Below are 26828 nucleotides of genomic sequence, written 5' to 3' on the forward strand. Positions count from 1 at the left end.
CTATTTGCTTATTCAGTTTCTTTATTATGTTCCCACCATGTTTCATGATTATTGATTACAAAGTCAAAAATCTAAACGGCTTTCGGTCAACTAGATTATCTAACTCTTTTGAGTTGTATCACATGAGCCCTACCATGATGCAACACATCTCATCATTATTTTATTTATATCATCAACTTTTCCATGTAATTTTATACAGCTTTTGAAAAAAGGTTCAAGAATAACAATTAATAAATAAATAAGAAAAAATAAATATATATACTGACATTATAAGAGTTTTTATATTATCATTATATCATCCAGTATTTGATCATTATTGACGTTTAAATATAAGTAATACAGATGAATGATATATTCTTTATGTATAAATCTTTACATCGATAATGCATAGATATTATACTCAATAAATAATTGATGTATACTATTAATGTTATTACTTAGTGGGATCCATTGCATTCAAGTATATATGCAACTCTCATTAAAAAAGAAACCTAAGAGACTACAATATTCATTAATTTTTTTGATACATGACTAAAATATTTATTAATTGGAAATTAAAAAGTTAACCTCTTCATGATTAAATACATAATTTATCAATACATGTTTTCTTTTTTCTGAACCAATGTTGTGTTTAAGGGTAATGATTAACAAAATCACTTTTTTATAATTTAGGCCATCAGTTCTTAGAAATCAATTGATTTATATTAAAAGCCCTAACTATATACAGATAATAAAAAATTAAGACCAACGACAAATGTACATAAATTTTAAGTTAAGAGAGCAATTCATGATAAATCTATAGTATTAGTCTATTAGAGTGAGGGCAAATCTGTTAGTATTAACTGAAAATCTATTACCAATGGAACGAATTGATGTGCTATATTGGTGTGGGTAATGGTTATCGATTGATCCGTGAGAGAGAAGTAGTAATGTTAGTATGTTAGTATTTTGTTGTGGATGATATTCGACTCCACAACTTCCTTCACCACCTTAGAGAGAAGTGGACTGAGCCCAAAAAGGCAATGAATGTTGGGCCGATAATAGTGCATGCAACAAGCCCAAACACGACATAAATAAATAATTGTAGCAATAAAGAATAGAAACTCAAATAATATATACTAGTGTTTTCAAGTCCTGTCAACCTCTTTTTTTTCCTTTTATCAATAAATTTAATACTTTCATTACCATTGAAACATAAAGTGGATATACTGATCCAATATTCCAGGGTTCACAAGGTGCTATGCATGAAACATTCTTATAACTTGTATACAATAGTTATAGAAACACTTCAATAAGACTTTGAAGTCTTGGTTTCAGCTTAAAATATCAAATCAAATTACAAAATACAGACATATTATAATCTAAAACACATATTTTATTTAGATCTTTACATGGTGCAGAAACTAATTGGTCTCACCTTGCAAATATGTCAATCAGCTTTCAAGTGCTTCTCCAGTAAAATATTGTTTGTGTACCATTCTCCTATATTCTGCACAAGATATGTTCCATTCATAAACCCAATTAAAAAATGCTTTTAACAAAATATACATAAAGCTCATCTGCTAAAGCATTAGATGAGTTGAGTAAGGAAGCGAAGTAAGACAGATTATTCTCCAGAAGTATAGTAAGAGATTAAATGAAGCAAACATAGGAACAATAGAACAATGGTGACGAATAATCGACATTTTAAATAACTATAACTGAAACCACATGTTTGCAATTTCAAAAGTATGTTTCCAACCTTCCTTATCATTCCAAAGTGTTGCAGCATAGCTATTTAAAGGACTCTCCAAGTTAGGCTCTGTTATAAAAAGCAATTAGCTTAGGCAAAAACAGAAAAGTGAAAGCAAAACTCATAAATAGGAAGAAGAGACCTTCCAATAAACTTTGTATTGATAGAAGGATAGTTCTGCAATCATAAGCAGAAGACCACTTATCCTGTAGAAAGTAGAAACACGTAAGTAGGAAAGTCTTCATTGGCTTTGAGAGAATGTCGATAATAAAACAAAATGGTAGATCCTTGTCGTATATTTGATCCCTATACACATTACACATACATGCTCTTTTGTTCAGCAAATTATTAAATACCTGAAGGATGTCAAGACAAATGTTGCCAAATTGGTCAACATTTGGATGAAAGCACATTGTCTCAAACTTAACTTGGGGTGGCTTGAATGGATAGTCGAGGGGAAAACGTAACGATAGTTTATAAGATAAACCTTCATACAGAGTCCCTTTTCCACCTTCAATTGTGCCAATCCATGTAAAAATGCTCTCACCATCAGGAAAAGCAGATACTCCAAGATCTCCTCCACTCATCTTCAGGAAAAGTCATTATCAACATTTAGAGTGATTGTGAGAACATGATAACAAGTTATAATGTGAATAAAATGGAACACTTCGGTTTCTAAAGAAATCTAAGGATACCAAACAGTATATTTTACAAATTTCTCACCCTAATATATAGATGCTGAATAAAAGGGCACACCCAATTTCAATAGATAAAGCATTACAATAGAAAATGGTGTGTTTTTTAGTGGATCAAATGGCATTTGAAGAATATATTAAGAATTTGAGGATACACAACAGCATGTTTTATTTCCCAGCTTAAAATTCTGATTTAAAAGGAGAAATAATACACACAATTATAAACAAATCAGAATATAACATTTCATCTAAATCTTATGATTTTTTTCTCTCAGTGGGAGTATCAACAAACATTGAAAATTTGAAGTATACAAAAAATGATTCATTTAAATACTAATCCATGAAAATTGAAAATAATAATAATTAGAGAGATACCATGAGAGCCATGAGTTCCTTTTGGAGTCTGCAAAATTATAAAACAAATGAAAGCATCAACAACAACAATACAACATCAAACAAAAAACATAATCAATTTCGCACATGAATCATGGGAACATAGTTGAGAGAGAGAGAGATGAAGCACCTCTGAGAAACGGAGGAGGTGTCGACGGGGTGAGGAGAAGCAGAGTTAACACGGTGGCGATTGGCGGAGGAATTGGCGGAGCGGACCTCCATGACGAAGATGGAGACCGACGGAGCGATCTCTTATTCTACCCAAAATAAAAATACTGCTTCATTCATTCATTTACGAGAAAAAAATATATGGCGATAATGTAGTAATTTTTACGGTATCACTCCATTATCTATTATTCATTTTCAATTATATTTGAAATAAAAATTAATCCAAATGAAGGGTAGATAATTACACTCTTTATTTATCTTCTATACTTTTTAATCTTCCTAAATTTTAATCTTCTCTGCATTCCTATTATTTGGGAACATTAAGTGCTGTATAGTCTCTTTACATGATAGCAATCTCATCTATTGTGGATTCACTATTTTTTTAAGTAATTTCATTTCATGGTAACATAAAAATAAAAAAAAACTAGGATCGGTTTAATTTATAAATGTTTCATTTTTCATTAATAATTATAACAATGTTTCTAATTTTTTAATAAGTGATTATATGTATTTCATCCTATTTGTATTTCTTGTTTTCGGTGACTTATAAAATAAGTTTTGAAGACCAATTCAGCAATGAAAACATATTTTACAGGTGTATCTCAATTATAAGTTAGTACCCATGTAAACGCAACCTCTGAACTTAAAAATAAGATAGTATTAGTTGTTCTCTTTACACTTCATTTTTGTGTTTATTTGAGCATTTTCACAAGCATAGTTCAAGACTAATTTTCCAATATGATTTTGATAGTGATCCGAATAAATCCATCCCCCAAAGTAATGAGGGGATAGTACACTTCCACTAGTATCATTCTTTGATTGCTTTATATAAATATATCACTACAATCTCTAGTTGGTCTTAGCCTATTGATTTTTTTCTTCAATTTTATTGATATTATGCACCTAGGTTGAATTTGAGTATTTAAGGTAGGGTTACACATGTTGAAACCATTAGGCCAATTATATGGGCCAGTAGACATATAAAGTTGCAAAGCACAAAGATATGGGCTTAGATTAAAATTACCCTTCTAGGAACACGTCTTCACATTGTTGTTCATTATCGAAAGAATAAGACATATGTTAATGTTGTTACACATATTATAGAACATCACAAATATTAGCACATATCTCGTTTTCATTAGAGGAGAATATAATAAATACCTATAGAATAACACTTAAATGTTCTGTTGTTTATATAATTGCCAAGATAGTTTTTGTTGAAATTGTTATAATGTAATATGCATTCATATACTATTTCCACTTTTTCATTGTCAAAGACTATAATTTTTCCAAGTGGGTGTTGGGGAATAGGGTGTCCTCAATGATGAGAATCAAATGAACTCAATGGGACTTTTCTGCCTAAGATTTACATGAACCTTCTTGTCATGTTTGTCAGACATTTAATTTGATGTGTTTCAGGTACTGCAATGCATAGAAACAAAATAGCTAGCTAGCACACATTAAAGTATTGAAAAATAAATAAAGGAAGAAAATGAGGATGGAAAAAAAAAAGACTTGTATTTGCACAATACAATGATTTTGAACATGTGGACCAACATAATGTATGGATTAGGTTTGACTTGTTGATTATCAATGCATGTGTGGTTGTCACTTGTAAGTTCATTTAATATCTATCCATTTATATCTTCTCAAATTTGCATTATTAATACTTGTAATAATATCTCTACTTTATGTACAATGATTTAATTCTCATAGTAATGCGTACACCCTAATATATTATTATTTTTTATCAATAATGTATTGGTTTAATACTGTAAGGTCAATAATTTAATTCTTATGATTAACATTTATTAGAAATGATATTCCCATACTCCAATAGAGATTATTTTTCTATCCATAAGTGATGAGATAGTTTTGGTATTATATTTTATCTCAAACATACTTTCATTAACTTTTTGTAACGTGTTTAACTAGTGATGAATTAGCTATAAAGATATAAGTATAGTATCTTACTGTCTCGCATATATAACCACAAAAAGTGGGAGGCACCATGAGAAGAGAGGTTCCCTAATACACTAAAAAAGGTTGAGCTTTCTCGTTGACTTACCCCATAAAGTTTGGCAAAATTGAAGGTAGTAAAAGGAATCCTATCTCCTCTTACAAAAGTTTTCTCATGAGTGATTCTTTCTTAATGGTCCTCCACTCATTGATATGAATTGAAGAACCTCTCGTGGCACAAACACATACACATAATAACATGTACTCTCCTTCATTGTGTGTGAAGCATGTGTGGCCTCAAAAGAAGGGACTCAATTGAAAAGTGGCTATTAATTTGTTTTCACGTTGATGTTTTTTGTGTGGGGAGAGGAATAACTTTTTGCATGCTAGAAAGATGGGCTATTTTTTCTTTTATATTAAAAAGTGGTCTTTCAAGGGAGTAAAGTTAGTGGGAATGGTAACACCACTAAAAAACTAAGTAAGTATCAGATAAAGATTATCTTGGTTAATAGAGAGGGAAGTAATACAAAAAACAAAGGAAACAATAATATAGTAAATATTTTTATCCTTTTATATATAATGAAATAATATTTTTGTCATTAAAAATACATATAAAATCAAGTACATGTCTCTCCATTAATGAAAATGATCCTCGGTAAGTATCATTATGATCTTCTTATTCAATTTTCATATATATGAATGCTCTCTCTTAATATAGTTTGGCCATAGTGCATGAAAAGTTGTCATGTCCTTAGAGATTCTAATTCGTTGGAAGACCAATATAGTGAAATCCCTTTGATTCTCCCAATAGACCAATTACACATATGTAAAATGGAACCGATTTTTATTTTTTAAAGCAATAATTCAAGTAGTATTTCAAACAAGGCAACAAAGCATGGATGTTTTATAGGCATAATGCACCAAATTTCAAAGATTCCATTCCTAACGGTGGCCACAAAAGCAATACATTCTCTAGAACTTTCAACTCATCTAAAATCTAAATGCATAACCAAATTGAATTAATTATCAATGCATACGTACTTCATGTTTGCAAGGATTTCTCTTAAAGTTTGTTTGGTATAAAAAAAACGTTTTTTCATTTCATTTTTCAATTTTATTAATAATTACATAAATATTATTTCTGACCTTAGGTTAATAAAACCATTCATAAAAATCACATGTAAAGTTATATTATATTGCTCTTCGGTATTTCCAGGCTCCAAGTTTTGACAATTAGATGCAGGTTTGAGGCCGGTGTGGTTCATTGACCAAATTCATACATGTTAAGAAATGAAGAAGAAAATATATATCTTCAAAAATTAAAATTACTAGTAAAACTTTTTATTACATTAATTTCATCATTTTTTCTGTAAAAAAAGAAAAGAAACTATCTTTTAGTTTTTTATCTAGTGTCCAAGTTAACATTATAAAAAACATGTTGTATTATTATCCAAGAAACTTTGAAAATGATTTGTTTTTTATTTTGTTTTATTGTTAATGTTGCACGTATTTGTGATCGACCGTGTCATGCTGCAACTATGTCTGAACAATATGGAATCTAAAATCACTAGTATAATTTAAAACTAAAAACAGTCACGTACTATTTATATTTGAAGTTTAACCTTTTCCTCTATTATTTTTTATGAACTAAGCAAAAGTAACAACCATTCTTATTTCATTACGAATTGGTGGGATGGTGTTGATAATCACATGGAAAAAAGACAGAACATAAAGATAGAAAGAGAAGAAAAATCCAAGAAGAAGTGTAATGAGATCTGAACCTGTTGGCAGGCACTAATGTCAACAGGGTTGACATGGATACCACAAAACAATGATGTAATGATGTACACGTGTGTCACTTATCATCATATGGAAGGAGTAAAATAAAGAAAGAAAGAAAAAAGAAAGATATATCTACTCATGTAAAACTTTTATATACTTTGAGTGATCATCTATAATTTTTTTTTTATTATTGACTTTTTAAAAAACTAATATTAAATAAATTGTGGATGTCGTATTGATTGAGTATAAATTTTTGCACTAACTGTTATATTTTAAAATAAATCATATTAAAATAAAAAAAGAAGGAATCACTTCTTATTTTACAATTATTAAGAAAATCCCACAATGCCTCGAGTTTGGCTCCTTTCCATTACATGAGAGACCGATACATAGTTTAAATCATTATACGAGTAAAAGTAAATTTTCAATAATTTAGATTTTAATTTATTTTTGAATTAAATCCATGTCTCACAATCATCCATAATGATGTAGTGGAATTGATCCAATCCCTTTCCTCATCTTATATAGTCCGGGGTGGAAGGTGTTATTGAAGGTTTCCAATAAATAACTTGGTCATCAATATATTAATGGGAATAGAGAGAGATTTAAATAATGAGTGTATTTGCTTTCCATTTTGGGTAAGGGGTAAGGAAAAATCACACAATCCAACTCAATCAAATATCTTGTTACCTCATGTAAAATGTAAAACAATCAATTAAACCACTAACTTTTTTCCTAAAAAAAAGTAGTGATAGAGTACTAAGATGTGAAATACACATATTCAGTGTTTATTTGCTATAATGGAGAATTATATAATGAACTTTAAAAGTTAGTTAGTGACAAAATTATAAAAAGTCATAAACATTTATATTTTAATTTAAATTATTCAATAACAAATTTCATTTTTTAAAAGATCTAATAATAAAATACATTTTTTAATTCAAACATTGAACAAACTCTCTCACTTGAACATTGCATGATTTTTAAATGAAAAACTAATGACATTTGGATGAAATTTGTTGCAAGTATTAACTTTGATACTTGATGTCAACTAATCCTAACTCTAAATAATATTTGACCTTTTATGGCCCAAACCAGGTAAAGTAACAAAAATATGACATCTAAATTTATGATTCATGTTTTTCTTAAATTGAAATAGGAGAGTACAGGGTATACCCCAACATTTTATGGGCAATAGTATCTAAAAAAGACTTATGAGTAAGGGCGATAAAGGAATGAAGACATAATGATATGATACAAGTAAAGAGGATAATAAAGCACCTAACTTTTTTTCCATTCAACCAAAACGTGCTTTTCTTTTTATTAATGCCTTTTACCCACTCTCTAGTCTTTTTAACACACTAAAATGAAAATAACTCAAACAGGAAAATGAAGTTAACAAAGGTCAAAATCCTTAGCTCTCAAACCAGACATAGCATATATTACCCTCACCCCAATTAGTCCTTAGCCACCAACACCAAACATCAACATTTCCAACACCGATAAGGATATGCTGTCATCAAACCTGTTCCTAATCAATCACAATGAAATAAAAATTGATAAAGTCATAAATATTTAATTTTTTTAACTAACATATCATAATATAATTGGTTTTTGACAGAGTTTGAGACATGCTTTGAGACAGCAAACCTTATCTATCCAACACTGCATTAGAATTCAGCGATTAATGAATATAGTTTCATTCTACGACCAAAGTTCCCTTATGTTTTGTCATTCACATCTTCTCTCTAAAGTCTAAACTCAACTATCATAATTAAGAACCCCCTCTCCTTCATTCAATGAAGAATCCTCTCACCTCGCTTTTCGTGCTCCATTTCCACTTTTCATAAAACCCCATTTCCTAATTCTCTCTCTCCAAGCCCAAGCACAACAAAGTTCGAAACTTTTCACCATTTGAGATCTGGGTTTGGATTCATTTTCCGTGTTGCAGCACCATTTTGGGTTAGTTATTTAGTTAGTGTGAGAGATCCAAAAAATGGGAAGCAAGTGGAAGAAAGCAAAGGTGGCTCTAGGTATGAATCTGTGCATGTTGGTTCCCAGTACCTTAGACGATGATTCGCCACTTCCGACGGTGGTTTCTGACAGATTCTCTGATGCTGCACTGCTATCGCCGGCGGCGAACTGGCCCATCGATTCTTCACGGCCAACCACGCCGGTGCCGTCTTTTTACGGTTTGAAGCTGTCAAAGAGTAGTAGCAAGTCCTCCAAGGTTTGTGTCTCTCTCATATTCATTATCCACTTATTATTGTTATGCTAGTTTTCTCTCTTATTTTAGTAAGCTTTGTTATGTTTGCTAACTCGGAAGAATCTAATTGACCTGCAAGTATCTGCAATCTGGTGTTCAAAAATGGGAAATTTTAATGTGCTACGTAAAGAACTTTTTTTAGGGGGAAAGACTTCATGAAGACATACGTGGAGATAACGAATTAAATCTTGCCAACACATTAAAAGTTTAATTTTGATTAAAATTTAATCATAAATGATAGCACCAAGCATAAATACACTTTGTCTCTAAAGTTTTCCTCCTTTTTTGGCTAATTAAAAATAAACTATGTAAAAACAAAAGGAAAAAAAGTGGTTAAGTACACAAGGTCACAAGTGTTCAAGCGAATAAGCTATTTTGAGATAATGTTCACCCTCTATTTTATTTATCATTTTAGGGGTTTTGCTAGGGGCTGATGATAAGAGGTTAAAAAAATAGTAAATTTTCATTGGAAAACTGAGATAGTTGATTCTTGTAGTACTAAACGCAACATTTTTCCTATATAACATTAACTATTTTGGCTTCTTAAACTCAGCTTTTTCCTGAGGGTTAAGGATAACAAAATTCTTATTTTAGTACTTTTGGCGTTTGACTACTAAAATTTTGAGTAAATTGACATTAATAATTTGTTCCTTGAAAATATGTGACCGAAGTCAGTGCCCTATGGAAAAAGAGTTGGTCTATATTGGAAATCTAAATCTAATAATACTTCTAAATATATGTTAGATACATCATTTTTAATACAAAATAACCCATTTAGTTTCTTAATAAGTGTACCCATTAGTATTCTCCTTAAAATTAATTTATGATTTAGACGTTAAATCATTTGAATTCGCTTAATTAATGTTAAGAAAAAGAGTTTGAATAATTTAAGGGCGGAATTATATGCATTAATTGTGCGGTTTTGATGTGCCTTAAGCTGATGGGTAAGATCATTCTTTTCCTTTATATTGGCTAAACGTGTTTATGAGGAAATAATACTTATCATGATATAGTACAATATTTGGCTGGTTTGATTTAGACAAGTCATATAAGCAACTTTTAAGTAGAAGTGATTTGGTAAATATTCAATTTATGATTGGAATTTCTTTTTGCCACCCCTCTTAATCTCACTATTTAAATACTAGTAACTTTTTTTATCGATTGTGTCTGTAAACATTGAATAATTTATTAATTATGTAGTGTTCAACAGAAAATGTTTCTAATGTTTAATCTTTAAACGGTATATTGTGAAGCTTCAGCATACACTATTACTCCGACATTTTAAAATAATAGATTAGCTATGTAACTTGATTTATAAATGTTGTTTGGCATTAAAGATAATTGCTGGAATTCATAATCCTGCATTTTTTACATATCTAGTTTGCTCATGAATTTTGTTTATCTGCATGAATGTCTGTTATATAGCTTGCGTTGAAGTATTTGTGTTCTTACGAACTTTTATTTTTCAACCATTCAGCAAATCTGCTCAATATGCTTAACCAGAATGAAAGAAGGATCTGGCCGTGCTATATTTACTGCAGAATGTACACATTCTTTCCATTTTCACTGCATTGCTTCAAATGTGAAACATGGAAACCAAATATGCCCGGTGTGCAGAGCAAAGTGGAAGGACATACCCTTTTCGGATCCCAGTTTGGATCCTATTGCATACAAGGTTTCATCAAGTCCAACAAATTGGTCTCAAAATGATGTCTTGATGGCTGTGGTTCACCGCTTACCTCTACCTCATCCTCAGCGAGATTTGAATAGGCGTAATATTGTGCCACTTTATCAGGCTCCAGAGCCAGTCATATACGATGATGACGAATTGTTAAATTACCAACTTGCATTTTCCGACAGAAGTCCTTGCAGTAAGAATAATGAGGATATTGTTGCTGTTAAAGCTATGGAGATTAAAATGTACCCCGAAGTGCTGGCTGCTCCAAGATTCAATACTTATTCTAACTTCACTGTTTTGGTTCATCTCAAAGCTAATGCTACTGCAGCGGCATCTGCCGCCAAAAGAGAAACCTTTAGTAGAAACCCGTCTAGCTTCACACAGATTTCTCAGACTCCGCGCGCTCCTGTTGACCTAGTCACTGTCCTTGACATCAGTGGTAGCATGGCCGGAACTAAGCTTGCACTACTTAAACGAGCTATGGGATTTGTTATACAGAACCTAGGCTCTAATGACCGGCTCTCAGTTATTGCTTTCTCTTCGACAGCTCGTCGCCTTTTCCCCCTTTGTAGGATGACTGATTCTGGGCGGCAACAGGCATTGCAAGCTGTTAATTCTTTGGTTGCAAGTGGAGGTACCAATATTGCTGAAGGGCTGAGAAAAGGTGCTAAGATAGTGGAAGATCGAAAAGAAAAGAACCCAGTTGCCAGTATTATACTCTTGTCTGATGGCCAAGATAATTACACCGTCAATGGCTCTGGATCTGACCAACCTCAACCAAATTACGAGCTGCTTCTGCCCACTTCTATCAGTGGTCGTGATAAATCAGGTTTCCAAGTTCCTGTGCATGCGTTTGGATTCGGTACAGATCATGATGCTTTATCAATGCACTCAATTTCAGAAACTTCCGGTGGCACATTTTCTTTCATTGAAACTGAATCTGTGTTACAGGATGCGTTTGCACAGTGCATTGGAGGACTTTTGAGTGTTACTGTTCAGGAGCTACAAGTAGGAATCGAGTGTATACACCAAGATCTCTGTCTTGTCTCAATTAAGGCAGGAAGTTACCGAAGCCATATGATGGCCACTGGACGCGAAGGATTTATAGATGTTGGAGACTTGTATGCTGATGAAGAGAGGGATTTTCTAGTTTCAGTTAATGTAGCAGCTACATCTGCCAATGAAACATCATTGATTAAAGTCAAATGCTTTTACAAGGATCCCTTCACTCAGGAAACGATGACACTGGAAAGTGAAGAAGTAAAGATTGAGAGGCCTGAAACAGACGTAGGGGTCGAAATGTCACTTGAAGTGGATAGACAGCGCAACAGGCTCCAAGCAGCTGAGGCGATGGCCGAGGCACGCATTGCAGCTGAACAAGGGAATCTAACCGATGCAGTATCAGTCCTTGAAAACTGTAGAAAGATGCTCTCAGGGACTGTTTCGGCCAAATCTCATGATCGTCTTTGTGTTGCATTGGATGCTGAACTCAAGGAAATGCAAGAGAGGATGGTGAGTAGGCATGTTACTTTGAGTGATCATCTATAATTTTTTTTTTATTATTGACTTTTTAAAAAACTAATATTAAATAAATTGTGGATGTCGTATTGATTGAGTATAAATTTTTGCACTAACTGTTATATTTTAAAATAAATCATATTAAAATAAAAAAAGAAGGAATCACTTCTTATTTTACAATTATTAAGAAAATCCCACAATGCCTCGAGTTTGGCTCCTTTCCATTACATGAGAGACCGATACATAGTTTAAATCATTATACGAGTAAAAGTAAATTTTCAATAATTTAGATTTTAATTTATTTTTGAATTAAATCCATGTCTCACAATCATCCATAATGATGTAGTGGAATTGATCCAATCCCTTTCCTCATCTTATATAGTCCGGGGTGGAAGGTGTTATTGAAGGTTTCCAATAAATAACTTGGTCATCAATATATTAATGGGAATAGAGAGAGATTTAAATAATGAGTGTATTTGCTTTCCATTTTGGGTAAGGGGTAAGGAAAAATCACACAATCCAACTCAATCAAATATCTTGTTACCTCATGTAAAATGTAAAACAATCAATTAAACCACTAACTTTTTTCCTAAAAAAAAGTAGTGATAGAGTACTAAGATGTGAAATACACATATTCAGTGTTTATTTGCTATAATGGAGAATTATATAATGAACTTTAAAAGTTAGTTAGTGACAAAATTATAAAAAGTCATAAACATTTATATTTTAATTTAAATTATTCAATAACAAATTTCATTTTTTAAAAGATCTAATAATAAAATACATTTTTTAATTCAAACATTGAACAAACTCTCTCACTTGAACATTGCATGATTTTTAAATGAAAAACTAATGACATTTGGATGAAATTTGTTGCAAGTATTAACTTTGATACTTGATGTCAACTAATCCTAACTCTAAATAATATTTGACCTTTTATGGCCCAAACCAGGTAAAGTAACAAAAATATGACATCTAAATTTATGATTCATGTTTTTCTTAAATTGAAATAGGAGAGTACAGGGTATACCCCAACATTTTATGGGCAATAGTATCTAAAAAAGACTTATGAGTAAGGGCGATAAAGGAATGAAGACATAATGATATGATACAAGTAAAGAGGATAATAAAGCACCTAACTTTTTTTCCATTCAACCAAAACGTGCTTTTCTTTTTATTAATGCCTTTTACCCACTCTCTAGTCTTTTTAACACACTAAAATGAAAATAACTCAAACAGGAAAATGAAGTTAACAAAGGTCAAAATCCTTAGCTCTCAAACCAGACATAGCATATATTACCCTCACCCCAATTAGTCCTTAGCCACCAACACCAAACATCAACATTTCCAACACCGATAAGGATATGCTGTCATCAAACCTGTTCCTAATCAATCACAATGAAATAAAAATTGATAAAGTCATAAATATTTAATTTTTTTAACTAACATATCATAATATAATTGGTTTTTGACAGAGTTTGAGACATGCTTTGAGACAGCAAACCTTATCTATCCAACACTGCATTAGAATTCAGCGATTAATGAATATAGTTTCATTCTACGACCAAAGTTCCCTTATGTTTTGTCATTCACATCTTCTCTCTAAAGTCTAAACTCAACTATCATAATTAAGAACCCCCTCTCCTTCATTCAATGAAGAATCCTCTCACCTCGCTTTTCGTGCTCCATTTCCACTTTTCATAAAACCCCATTTCCTAATTCTCTCTCTCCAAGCCCAAGCACAACAAAGTTCGAAACTTTTCACCATTTGAGATCTGGGTTTGGATTCATTTTCCGTGTTGCAGCACCATTTTGGGTTAGTTATTTAGTTAGTGTGAGAGATCCAAAAAATGGGAAGCAAGTGGAAGAAAGCAAAGGTGGCTCTAGGTATGAATCTGTGCATGTTGGTTCCCAGTACCTTAGACGATGATTCGCCACTTCCGACGGTGGTTTCTGACAGATTCTCTGATGCTGCACTGCTATCGCCGGCGGCGAACTGGCCCATCGATTCTTCACGGCCAACCACGCCGGTGCCGTCTTTTTACGGTTTGAAGCTGTCAAAGAGTAGTAGCAAGTCCTCCAAGGTTTGTGTCTCTCTCATATTCATTATCCACTTATTATTGTTATGCTAGTTTTCTCTCTTATTTTAGTAAGCTTTGTTATGTTTGCTAACTCGGAAGAATCTAATTGACCTGCAAGTATCTGCAATCTGGTGTTCAAAAATGGGAAATTTTAATGTGCTACGTAAAGAACTTTTTTTAGGGGGAAAGACTTCATGAAGACATACGTGGAGATAACGAATTAAATCTTGCCAACACATTAAAAGTTTAATTTTGATTAAAATTTAATCATAAATGATAGCACCAAGCATAAATACACTTTGTCTCTAAAGTTTTCCTCCTTTTTTGGCTAATTAAAAATAAACTATGTAAAAACAAAAGGAAAAAAAGTGGTTAAGTACACAAGGTCACAAGTGTTCAAGCGAATAAGCTATTTTGAGATAATGTTCACCCTCTATTTTATTTATCATTTTAGGGGTTTTGCTAGGGGCTGATGATAAGAGGTTAAAAAAATAGTAAATTTTCATTGGAAAACTGAGATAGTTGATTCTTGTAGTACTAAACGCAACATTTTTCCTATATAACATTAACTATTTTGGCTTCTTAAACTCAGCTTTTTCCTGAGGGTTAAGGATAACAAAATTCTTATTTTAGTACTTTTGGCGTTTGACTACTAAAATTTTGAGTAAATTGACATTAATAATTTGTTCCTTGAAAATATGTGACCGAAGTCAGTGCCCTATGGAAAAAGAGTTGGTCTATATTGGAAATCTAAATCTAATAATACTTCTAAATATATGTTAGATACATCATTTTTAATACAAAATAACCCATTTAGTTTCTTAATAAGTGTACCCATTAGTATTCTCCTTAAAATTAATTTATGATTTAGACGTTAAATCATTTGAATTCGCTTAATTAATGTTAAGAAAAAGAGTTTGAATAATTTAAGGGCGGAATTATATGCATTAATTGTGCGGTTTTGATGTGCCTTAAGCTGATGGGTAAGATCATTCTTTTCCTTTATATTGGCTAAACGTGTTTATGAGGAAATAATACTTATCATGATATAGTACAATATTTGGCTGGTTTGATTTAGACAAGTCATATAAGCAACTTTTAAGTAGAAGTGATTTGGTAAATATTCAATTTATGATTGGAATTTCTTTTTGCCACCCCTCTTAATCTCACTATTTAAATACTAGTAACTTTTTTTATCGATTGTGTCTGTAAACATTGAATAATTTATTAATTATGTAGTGTTCAACAGAAAATGTTTCTAATGTTTAATCTTTAAACGGTATATTGTGAAGCTTCAGCATACACTATTACTCCGACATTTTAAAATAATAGATTAGCTATGTAACTTGATTTATAAATGTTGTTTGGCATTAAAGATAATTGCTGGAATTCATAATCCTGCATTTTTTACATATCTAGTTTGCTCATGAATTTTGTTTATCTGCATGAATGTCTGTTATATAGCTTGCGTTGAAGTATTTGTGTTCTTACGAACTTTTATTTTTCAACCATTCAGCAAATCTGCTCAATATGCTTAACCAGAATGAAAGAAGGATCTGGCCGTGCTATATTTACTGCAGAATGTACACATTCTTTCCATTTTCACTGCATTGCTTCAAATGTGAAACATGGAAACCAAATATGCCCGGTGTGCAGAGCAAAGTGGAAGGACATACCCTTTTCGGATCCCAGTTTGGATCCTATTGCATACAAGGTTTCATCAAGTCCAACAAATTGGTCTCAAAATGATGTCTTGATGGCTGTGGTTCACCGCTTACCTCTACCTCATCCTCAGCGAGATTTGAATAGGCGTAATATTGTGCCACTTTATCAGGCTCCAGAGCCAGTCATATACGATGATGACGAATTGTTAAATTACCAACTTGCATTTTCCGACAGAAGTCCTTGCAGTAAGAATAATGAGGATATTGTTGCTGTTAAAGCTATGGAGATTAAAATGTACCCCGAAGTGCTGGCTGCTCCAAGATTCAATACTTATTCTAACTTCACTGTTTTGGTTCATCTCAAAGCTAATGCTACTGCAGCGGCATCTGCCGCCAAAAGAGAAACCTTTAGTAGAAACCCGTCTAGCTTCACACAGATTTCTCAGACTCCGCGCGCTCCTGTTGACCTAGTCACTGTCCTTGACATCAGTGGTAGCATGGCCGGAACTAAGCTTGCACTACTTAAACGAGCTATGGGATTTGTTATACAGAACCTAGGCTCTAATGACCGGCTCTCAGTTATTGCTTTCTCTTCGACAGCTCGTCGCCTTTTCCCCCTTTGTAGGATGACTGATTCTGGGCGGCAACAGGCATTGCAAGCTGTTAATTCTTTGGTTGCAAGTGGAGGTACCAATATTGCTGAAGGGCTGAGAAAAGGTGCTAAGATAGTGGAAGATCGAAAAGAAAAGAACCCAGTTGCCAGTATTATACTCTTGTCTGATGGCCAAGATAATTACACCGTCAATGGCTCTGGATCTGACCAACCTCAACCAAATTACGAGCTGCTTCTGCCCACTTCTATCAGTGGTCGTGATAAATCAGGTTTCCAAGTTCCTGTGCATGCGTTTGGATTCGGTACAGATCATGATGCTTTATCAATGCACTCAATTTCAGAAACTTCCGGTGGCACATTTTCTTTCATTGAAACTGAATCTGTGTTACAGGATGCGTTTGCACAGTGCATTGGAGGACTTTTGAGTGTTACTGTTCAGGAGCTACAAGTAGGAATCGAGTGTATACACCAAGATCTCTGTCTTGTCTCAATTAAGGCAGGAAGTTACCGAAGCCATATGATGGCCACTGGACGCGAAGGATTTATAGATGTTGGAGACTTGTATGCTGATGAAGAGAGGGATTTTCTAGTTTCAGTTAATGTAGCAGCTACATCTGCCAATGAAACATCATTGATTAAAGTCAAATGCTTTTACAAGGATCCCTTCACTCAGGAAACGATGACACTGGAAAGTGAAGAAGTAAAGATTGAGAGGCCTGAAACAGACGTAGGGGTCGAAATGTCACTTGAAGTGGATAGACAGCGCAACAGGCTCCAAGCAGCTGAGGCGATGGCCGAGGCACGCATTGCAGCTGAACAAGGGAATCTAACCGATGCAGTATCAGTCCTTGAAAACTGTAGAAAGATGCTCTCAGGGACTGTTTCGGCCAAATCTCATGATCGTCTTTGTGTTGCATTGGATGCTGAACTCAAGGAAATGCAAGAGAGGATGGTGAGTAGGCATGTTTATGAAGCATCTGGGAGAGCATATATACTTTCTGGATTGAGTTCACACTCTTGGCAAAGAGCAACAGCAAGGGGTGATTCCACTAACAGTTCGAGTCTAGTTCAGGCATATCAGACTCCATCAATGGCCGAGATGCTTACTCGATCTCAAGCCATGTCACTAGGTAGTTCATCAGGCCAGAAACTTCTTCAGCCACTATTGTCATACAGATCACAACCAAGCCCAAGGTAAACCCATAGGGGTTTGTGAAAATCATCTTTCAATTAGACTATCCAATGATTTTCCCTTTTTTTGCTTATATAAAGGGAGAGATTGACATAAGATTTCTTTAAACTGTGATTTTGATGTTTAATATATGTATAAATGAATAAAAGTTGAGGAAAGGGTGGAGGGTTATAATCAAAATGTAGAAAAGGACACTATATAGCAATTTGCTACATAATGTTTCTTCTGTTTGGGGGTTTTAAGGTTTTTCTTTTTGCTTCACTTTTCTTTCCTCTAACTATGTTGGTGTACATTGAGGAATGAGTTTTTTCTGGGACACCTAGGTATAAAGTTTGTAATTTTGCAATAGGTTGTGATAGCATTGTTCGAGTCTGGATCCTCTCCATTACCGGAGAGACTTGTACATAATTCAGATCATGACATGTGACAAAAAAATTCAGATTTTAATTTATTTTAAAATTAAATAACTTAAAAAAAGTCATTCCCTCACATTCCCAGTATTGGAGAGTCCAGTATTGGAGAGTCCAGTATTGGAGAGGAATCCTATTTTCTCGAAGAAAGTTGTACGGCCTAATGAGGTTATTACCAAATATTTACTCATGGGTGGGTCAAGTTCTTCCTTTCTGATTTATGGTTTTATGATTCATCTTGGGGAGATTAAGGTTTAAGAAATAGTGAATGGTCTTCTGAATAGAGCGCCTTAAATATAAGACTTGAGTAGAAGTTTTTCTGGCCTATGAAGGAGTGTGGTTATTCAATAAATATATGCTATTTTTGAGATGGTTGAATTTTTGAAAACTTCATAGGTATACATAAGATAAATGTTATTTCATACCAGTCTAACAGCTCTTGTCCAATACTTAAAAATTGTTCACATGATTGAAAGTTTTCACTTTTTTGTACATGCATTAGTCTTGCCTAGTGGAAACCTTATAAAGAATAACATTTCATTCAAATAATCACATTTTCAATAAACAAATAAAAATAGAAGAACTAGTGTCAGTAAATTTCCTAGAGACAGTCTCTTTGTTTGTAGGTAAGACTTCTTACATCTACCTTCCTCAGATTTCCCTCAGATCTCACTAAGTGACAGTCTCGTGCACTTGATCGTCCTTTTAAGAGGCCGAGCTCGGTAGTGTTGGTAAATTTATGAATTTTTCTAGCAAGAGAGTCAAGAGGGAACTCATGAGCAATGCATTCCTTATTCTATTGTCTCAGCCTGTTGAATGGCAGCTATTCTTAGCCTAGTGTGCAAGAATGGTTGTACATACATATAATAGTACTATGATTATTCATCAAGTGAAAAAGAACAAATATGCCTTAAATTAAGGATGATAGCATTGTCTTGTTCTCCAAGAATTATCTGAAAACAATAATTGCTGGCTGCGGCTTACGAAGTGGAACCTCATGTCCTGCTCCAATCACGAGAACCAATGTGAGTCCTTTATAAAACATATGTAGTGTTTGTTGACTAGATGTTAAAATATCGAGGAAGTATTTTAAATTTATTCTTAGAGTAAGTGAGTCTTTTCCTATGTTTTAGAATTGATTGGTAAGAGCGATACATTTATCTTTAAAATGAGTGAGATGACAAATTTTTAGGTGTTGAAAATATAAGTACTATTCGATAGGTGACTAATAATTAAAAATTGGTATATTCCAACTTCTTGTTGTAAAATTGGTATATTCCAACTTCTCGTTGCAATGAGGTCTTATATAATTATTGTATTGTATTATTACACTTTTGAGGTGGAACTAAAATTAGGGTATGTTATCAATATAAAAAATATGAGATCCACTAATAACTAAACTATTTTAAACTCACGTCTCACAAGTAATAATAATAAATGATGTAGAAAGAAAAATATATTACATATCTTCACAATTTCATGAGACTTTTTTTATTGAAATGTTAATGTAAATTATTTTTATAATTAACAACTACTCGTTTTTATCGTGATTTGTTTTAATCTCTCATTTTCGTTTCAATTTTGACATTCAAATTTTAAATATTTTCTTATGATAAATACGGTTTCTCACTTTCAAAAGGGTCTATAAACTATGAGGACTAGACATGAGCATTAAACATTAGCATTAGACATTATGTGATAAATATGGACTCAACTAGGTCTTACATAATTGTACCTACATTATATGATAAATTAAAGGTGATTAAGAATGTGACAAAATTAAAGGTCATACAAAATATGAGATCAATCAAGATCCTTTAAGAGTATGACTAAAAAGTAAATATATATTGGAATCAAGTCTACAATAAATAACAATAATTATTAGAAAATTTTATTCATTTTCACACGGTTTTCATGAGACTTTTTATTTGTTGAAATGCAATTGCAAGAGTAAATTACACTGTGACCCATAGTTTTAGTGAAATTATATAAACATCTTTCCATTTTTTACACTTACAAAAACCTCCCTGATTTTTATACATACATTACCATTTTTACCCATGCATGAGGAATAAGTCTAATTTTTTAAACAAAAAAGGATGATAAGTGTAATTAAGTTAAACAAAATATGATATATTATCGAGACAAGTTCAAATAGTATATGAGTCAATACATTTTCATTATCTTTGGTTCATTACAAAATGCATCAATAATTATAAGGAGAAATCACTCTTATACTATATTGTACCGAACAAAAAATATTGAAAATGTATTGACTCATATACTATTTGTACTTGTTTAATTTTATTACATTTATCACCATTTTTGTTTGAAAAATTGCACTTATTTCTCATAAATGAGTAGTTAGTGTAATGTATGTATAAAAATCAAAGAGTTTTTTATAGGTTCAAAAAATGAAAGGATAATTTATGTAATTTCACTAAAACTCAGGGGTGTCAATATAATTTATCTATTGCAATTATTTTTATATAATTAAATTCTTTACCTGATGAATAACAAATCATTTTTGTTGTCATGATGACTTGCTTTAAACTGTCATTTTTGTTTTAATCCTAATATTCAAATTTCACATATTTTCTTATGATAAAAAAAGGTCTCTCATCTATTTTTCGTGAATGATCTATAAAAGTCTGTATCTACCATAGGTATTAAGAAAAAGCATTTGATATTGTACAATATCTAGGGATATATTGAGATCTTCAATTATTATATCAACTTCTTGTTATAATTAGTTTTTCACAATTTAAAGCAACACATTTATCTTAGAATAAATAATATGACAAAATTTCTAATATTAAAAATTGTAATTATTAGTTGGTATAATTTATCGATCTTTTGAACTGCATAACACCCTCATGATTATATAAAGGGGGTTCACATGAACTGAGATATCATTTAAGATCTTTGAATTGATCAAGTGTGAAGTGTGGAAAATTTCTTGAATGTGAGGATATCTATTTTTAAATTAGTTTTCTTATTGGTTTTCATCTTTTCATTATGTTAGAAATTTTGTTTTACTTTCAATTATCATTATATCTCTTATCCAAATGTATGAATCTTATTTTATATCCTAAATTACTTCCACAATACTCTATCTATTCATCCAAAATTACTTGCGTTGTATGATACAATTTTTTGTTCATGTGTTACTTATGTAATACATATATGTGCAAAATAATTCATGGTCCTCGTTGGAAATGTATTAACACATCTTGTTGCCCATCACCATTGTTTGGCAAAATCCAAAGCCAAAGATCCCAAAAATGAGTATAAAGAAATGTGTGCTGGAATTATAAAATGTTAATAAAGATGGATTATATCTTAATATTTAAGATCAAAATTTATAAAGTTGTTAAATGTTAAATAAAACTTAAAATTTAAACATTTTCCATAATCATAAACTCATATACATAATTTATTACATATTATCATAATCCATATGCTATCAATTACTATGAAACAAAAGCAAGTTCTTCTTTATGAAAAAGATAGACTTATATATGATCCGAGAAATATTTACCATCCGAAAAAAAAAAACAGATTCTTTATATAAGATTTTAAATTATGTCTGAATAAAATAATTAAAAATTGTAAAACCTCTATTTTCTTCTTATATTTCAATATGGAATTGTCCAGTATAGTAGAAGATTTCAACTCATATTATTACATAATATCAAAATGTATATATATTAGCTTATGAAAATGTTGAATAAAATTTAATCTTTATACATTTTGCTTAATCTGTTTTGATGGAATTTTCATTTTATTTATTAAATAAAAATTTGACCATAGATATGTGTCACCTGTCCTATATTTTGTCCATAATGTTAATCTCAAAAACTAATTTGTTTTTTCACTACAAATAATAATTCCCATTAACCATGCCAAACATGAATATATGGGGTGAAGTCCTCTCTATTACTCCAGATTCCAATACTAGAATATGAGGTAAACGATGATTTTAATAAAATACTTCAAAATCTTATTGTTAAAACATTTTCAGAGATACATGTCATTATTTTTGCCAGTATTCGCTCCTTTAGTACTAAAGACAATATGATTCATGAATATACATGGTTAATATTTGAGATGTATAATGAATTGCAATTAATATTCTACATGTGTGTGACTATATATTTTTAGATAAAGGATCTCCAATAAAAAACAAATAAATTTAAAAAATATGAAGGACTCCTTTGATCTAAACTTATTGAATTTATTATTTATTTTTTTGGGTACATAGATTATTACTTATTTTTATGAATACTATAAATTGAAAAAGGTTAATATACTCACATGCTATATTATTATATTGATCCATATCAACATACATAATTTGTGTTCTATTTAATTGTGTTTTTATTAAACATATTTTTTTCATATTTATTTACTATTTTTGAATTTCAAGAGAGCATTAATAGCTACACATACAAAAATAATATTAATTGACAATAAATAAATAAAATTATACTTATAGAAATATATAAAATATATTTTTGAAAGTCAAAATCAACTCACCTACTTGTTACAAATTTATAATTTACAAAATGCTTGTCTAAAAAAGTTGAACTACCATAAATGATAGTACAACAGTAAATGTAATTATTGTTTATTGTTCTTGATCATTATTTATTCTATTTCCTTTACTGATAATAATATTTAATGTATGTTTTATATTTTCGATAAATAATATTTTAGAATTCACCGTCACCGTCTCTAAGCTATTAATTTCATATAAAAAATAATTAAAAAACTATCATATTACATGATTAAATATTGAATTTTTATAGTAAGGTCATGGTTCGAGTCATCTATAACTTCTCTAAAATAGGAAGAAGGTTTATAACCAACACCGTTTCTAAGCTATTATTTCTATTCAATGAAAACAATCATATATTATAAATATTTTAAAATCAATAAAAATCAACTCCACCAAAATTATTGATATTTTCCAAATCAACGAAATTCAATGAAACTAATCAATCAATTTTTAAACCAGAACTATGTAGTCTTGATTTTTCTATTGCACCTAGGGATACGTATGAGCAAGATGAACTGTTGTCAATCACAAATATAAAAAAATAAAATATTTTGTTGTATTTTAATAAATAATGTTTAAGGGTATAAAAGTTCATGTTATTAGCAAGGATACCGTTTGAATATGGGCGGACAATGTGTTAATAACTTTCTTGATCCGTAATCGACTCTCGAGCTCAGAATCTCTGTTTAAAGACCATTTTTATCCAATTCAGGTATAAAGAGAGTTTTCTACATTTTAACTGCAAAAAAGTAGTGGCGACTCGAAATCAATTGGGAGAGGTAGAAATCGAGTTCACCTCTTCCTAAGTTGCAGAGTCGATCTTGCAAATGAAAATCAGGTTGCGACAAAGTGAGATCACATGTTTTAGTTGAAAATAAGAAAAGAATTAATCGTTATAAATTTATCCATTATTTTTATTATAGAATATATCTTCTCTTTCTTTGTTAAATAAGGTATCACGTTACCTTATATAGATAAAGAAACTAAAATCTTCTATAATGAGTGATAATATTTTTCAACAAATATCACAAATAGGTATTAATGGAGTTAGCCCTATGCATGCGGCACAAGTGGTCCATAATTTGCGCGACATAATTTTTCACTTAAATAATTTTTATTTTCACATTTTTTTATATTTTTTACATAAAAAACTTATATAACATTTGAATTCTTGTTTTTATTAATTATTACATTTCACATATGATTTATTCAATATTATATCGCACACAACAATTTATTAAATATTTATTATTGTAATAATCATTGTATTTTATTATGACAAGATGTGAAGCTCTCTCTCCTAGGTTTTAGCATATTCCAATCTTCTTGGATCGGATCTCCAGCTTTCTTGGAATCACTAACATTTTCCGTGGATCTTCTCCAGCATGAATACTAAGTCTTTTGTCCCATGGCATTTTCTCGAAGGCACTACAGGGCAAGAAGAAGTTTCAACAACAAAAGCTGCTCCTATAGTGAAGAAATCTTTCGCCCAGGCTTTAAAGAACTCGTGCAATATTGCAGTGTCTCAGCTCCCACAACCCTGCATAAAGGGTGATGCTATAGCAGTAAAAATCCCTGAGGAGGAATACCAAGCTGGTCTACAAAGGTGCAAGAACCATCTTCATGGTAGACTCATCCTCTCAAAAGGAGATTCCCCAATTAAATTTGCAGATCTAAAAAGCAAACTGTGTTCCATGTGGAGTATGATTGGCAAATGGAATGTTATATCCCTTGGGAGGGGTTTCTATGAGTTCTCATTTTCCTCGGTTGATGATATGAGGAGTGTATGCTCTATTGGGTCATGGCAACTCAATCCAGGTTACCTAAGGCTCTTCCTGTGGTCACAAGATTTCAATCCTGCTCTGCAGAAGCAGTCCCATACTCAATGTTGGGTTAAGATACAGGGGCTGCCACAGGAATATTGGAGCCCTAAGATCATATTCTCAATAGCAGGTGGCATAGGCACGCCTATCTCATTAGATGATGCAACAAACAATATAACCTATGGTCATTTTGCCAAGGTTCTAATAGAAATTAACCTGAAAGCTCATCTTCCAAATCAAATCTTGGTGGAACGTGAGGGATTTGCTTTTTTTGTTAACTTGGAATATGAAAATCTTCCTGAATTTTGCACAGGTTGTGAAGTCATAGGGCATATGATATCCAATTGTAGGAGAACTCTCAAGAAAGATCACACTGAGGATGTGACTAAAGCCAAGAAAAACAGCCCTGCTGCAAAAGTTACCTATGTGGAGAACACTCATGACTTGATCATAGACTTGGAACTTGACAATAGGGACATTAACCTTGACAACTTGGAAAGGTTAACTATATCCCCTGAATTGGAGTCTAATGAGGCATTAGAGGAGGAAAAAGGGGAAAACTCCAGAGTGGAAGACTCTTTGGTGGAGACCCCTTGTGAACCTGATCATGTGAACATCAATATTCAGAAGGAGTCTGAAGTTGCAAACCAGACAGTCATCCAAGATATGAGGATAGTTGGAAGGTTGTGGGCTGAGGATGAACCTGAGGATCAAATAGAAGAAGGATCCTTTACTTCAATTCTATCTAAATCTAAAAAAAAGGATGAAAAAGAAGACTCAATCAGAGAAGATTCACTATACCCGTAAGGGGGGATACCTCATTAGTGATCAATGAAAGTCATCTTCTGGAATTGTAGGGGGATAGGTAATATTAAAACCAAGTTAGTTTTAAAGAACTTCTGCTTGTCTAATAAGCCTGATCTGGTCTTTATTGCTGAACCAATGATTGCCAGAGAGGATGTGAATAACATGTTTTGGGATGAGCTAAATCTCAAGTTTTTTGCTTATAATGAAAGAGGTACCCTTTTGCCTAATCTATGGGGTCTCTGTAATAAGGATTTAAGCCCTCAGGTAATTGCCACTTCTAATCAACTCATTGCTGTTTCTGTAACCATGGAGGCTAAGCTGGTGCACTTATGTGCTGTTTATGCTCATAGTCATTATATTCAAAGGAGGGCCCTTTGGAAAGACATCATCTCTTTAATGAGACAACATGTTGGTGCTTGGAATTGCATAGGGGACTTCAATGTGGTGAGGGGTGCCTATGAGTGCAGAGGGTCTAGGCTGCCCTGCTCCAACATTTCTAAGGAGTTCATCTCTTTTTCTGAGGAGGGAAATTTGGTTCACCTTGAAACTAGAGGAGCTGAGTTCACATGGTCTAATAAAAGAAGAGGATCAGCTCTTACTGAGAAAAGGCTTGATAGGAGCATGTGCAATGATGATTGGTTATCTACTTGGAATTATGTCTCCTATTGCACTCTCCCTAAGATCTCCTCTGACCATCATCCCCTGCTTCTTACTTGTAGTCTCTCTGTTTCTAAAAGAACTTCTTCTTTTAGATTCCTCAAAATGTGGATGAATCATCCTGACTGCTCCAGGGTGATAGAGGAAGCTTGGAATGATAGCATTGTTGGATGCCCTATGTTCATTGTGTCTGAGAAGCTTAAAAGGCTGAAAGCTAAGCTAAAATCTTGGAACTGGAATGTTTTTGGCAACATTCATCAAAATGTCCAAAATTCAATGACTAATGTGGAGAATATTCAAGCTTGCATAAATAACTATGGCCCTAGTGATGATTTGCTTGATCAAGAGGGCAATGCTCAGTTAAATCTTTTAAAGGCTCTAAACATGGAAAATGATTTCTGGAAAGAGAAATCTAGAATTAACTGGCACATGAATGGTGACAGAAACACAAGCTTCTTTCACAAAGTCACTAAGATTAGGCAAGTTTCTAAGTCTATGACCATTCTCAAGGATGGAGACAGAATCATTACAAATCAGGAGGACATAGCCACTCACACTCTGGATTATTTCACCAATTTATTTGGCACTACTAATGACACCCTCCCTAATCATTTGATTCAGGAGGTCATCCCTCAAATGGTGCTGCCTCAGGAAAACAACATTCTCATCAGTATTCCTACTGAGGATGAAATTAGATCTGTGGTTTTCTCTTTAAATAGGGAGGGGGCCCCTGGTCCTGATGGGTTTGGAGGTAGTTTTTACCAAAATTATTGGAGTATAGTGAGTAAGGATGTTTGTTCTTCTGTTAAACAATTTTTTGCTCAAGGTT

The 26828-nt window shown here is 32.3% G+C and overlaps 3 protein-coding genes across 4 annotated transcripts in view; 2 read left to right on the forward strand and 1 right to left on the reverse strand.

Annotated features, from left to right (window-relative positions):
• LOC109353454 (probable ubiquitin-conjugating enzyme E2 C) lies at positions 1209 to 3106 on the reverse strand. Its single transcript, XM_019595738.1, has 6 exons — positions 2951 to 3106; positions 2803 to 2830; positions 2089 to 2319; positions 1875 to 1938; positions 1742 to 1801; positions 1209 to 1489 (listed from the first exon to the last, which is right to left on the reverse strand). Exons 1-6 carry the CDS (start codon positions 3040 to 3042, stop codon positions 1434 to 1436), a joined length of 531 nt encoding a protein of 176 aa, XP_019451283.1. The 5' UTR covers positions 3043 to 3106; the 3' UTR covers positions 1209 to 1433.
• Positions 8389 to 18093, forward strand: LOC109354563. Of its 2 annotated transcripts, XM_019597168.1 has the most exons (4): positions 8389 to 8684; positions 8722 to 8959; positions 10473 to 12193; positions 17510 to 18093. In XM_019597168.1, exons 2-4 carry the CDS (start codon positions 8726 to 8728, stop codon positions 17745 to 17747), a joined length of 2193 nt encoding a protein of 730 aa, XP_019452713.1. In that variant the 5' UTR covers positions 8389 to 8684; positions 8722 to 8725; the 3' UTR covers positions 17748 to 18093. The 2 variants fall into 2 exon arrangements, with proteins under 2 accessions (XP_019452713.1, XP_019452711.1); XM_019597166.1 differs by lacking the exons at positions 8389 to 8684; positions 8722 to 8959; positions 10473 to 12193 and adding exons at positions 13705 to 14000; positions 14038 to 14275 and having other exon boundaries at positions 15789 to 18093.
• Positions 25478 to 26828, forward strand: part of LOC109353883 — a 3480-nt gene continuing 2129 nt past the window's right edge. The window contains exon 1 of the mRNA XM_019596244.1: positions 25478 to 26750. Within this exon, the coding sequence (XP_019451789.1) occupies positions 25478 to 26750 (1273 nt within the window). The remainder of the gene's footprint in view (positions 26751 to 26828) is intronic.

Source organism: Lupinus angustifolius, chromosome LG08 (genome assembly GCF_001865875.1).
Source record: "Lupinus angustifolius cultivar Tanjil chromosome LG08, LupAngTanjil_v1.0, whole genome shotgun sequence".
NCBI classification, from domain to species: Eukaryota; Viridiplantae; Streptophyta; class Magnoliopsida; order Fabales; family Fabaceae; genus Lupinus; species Lupinus angustifolius.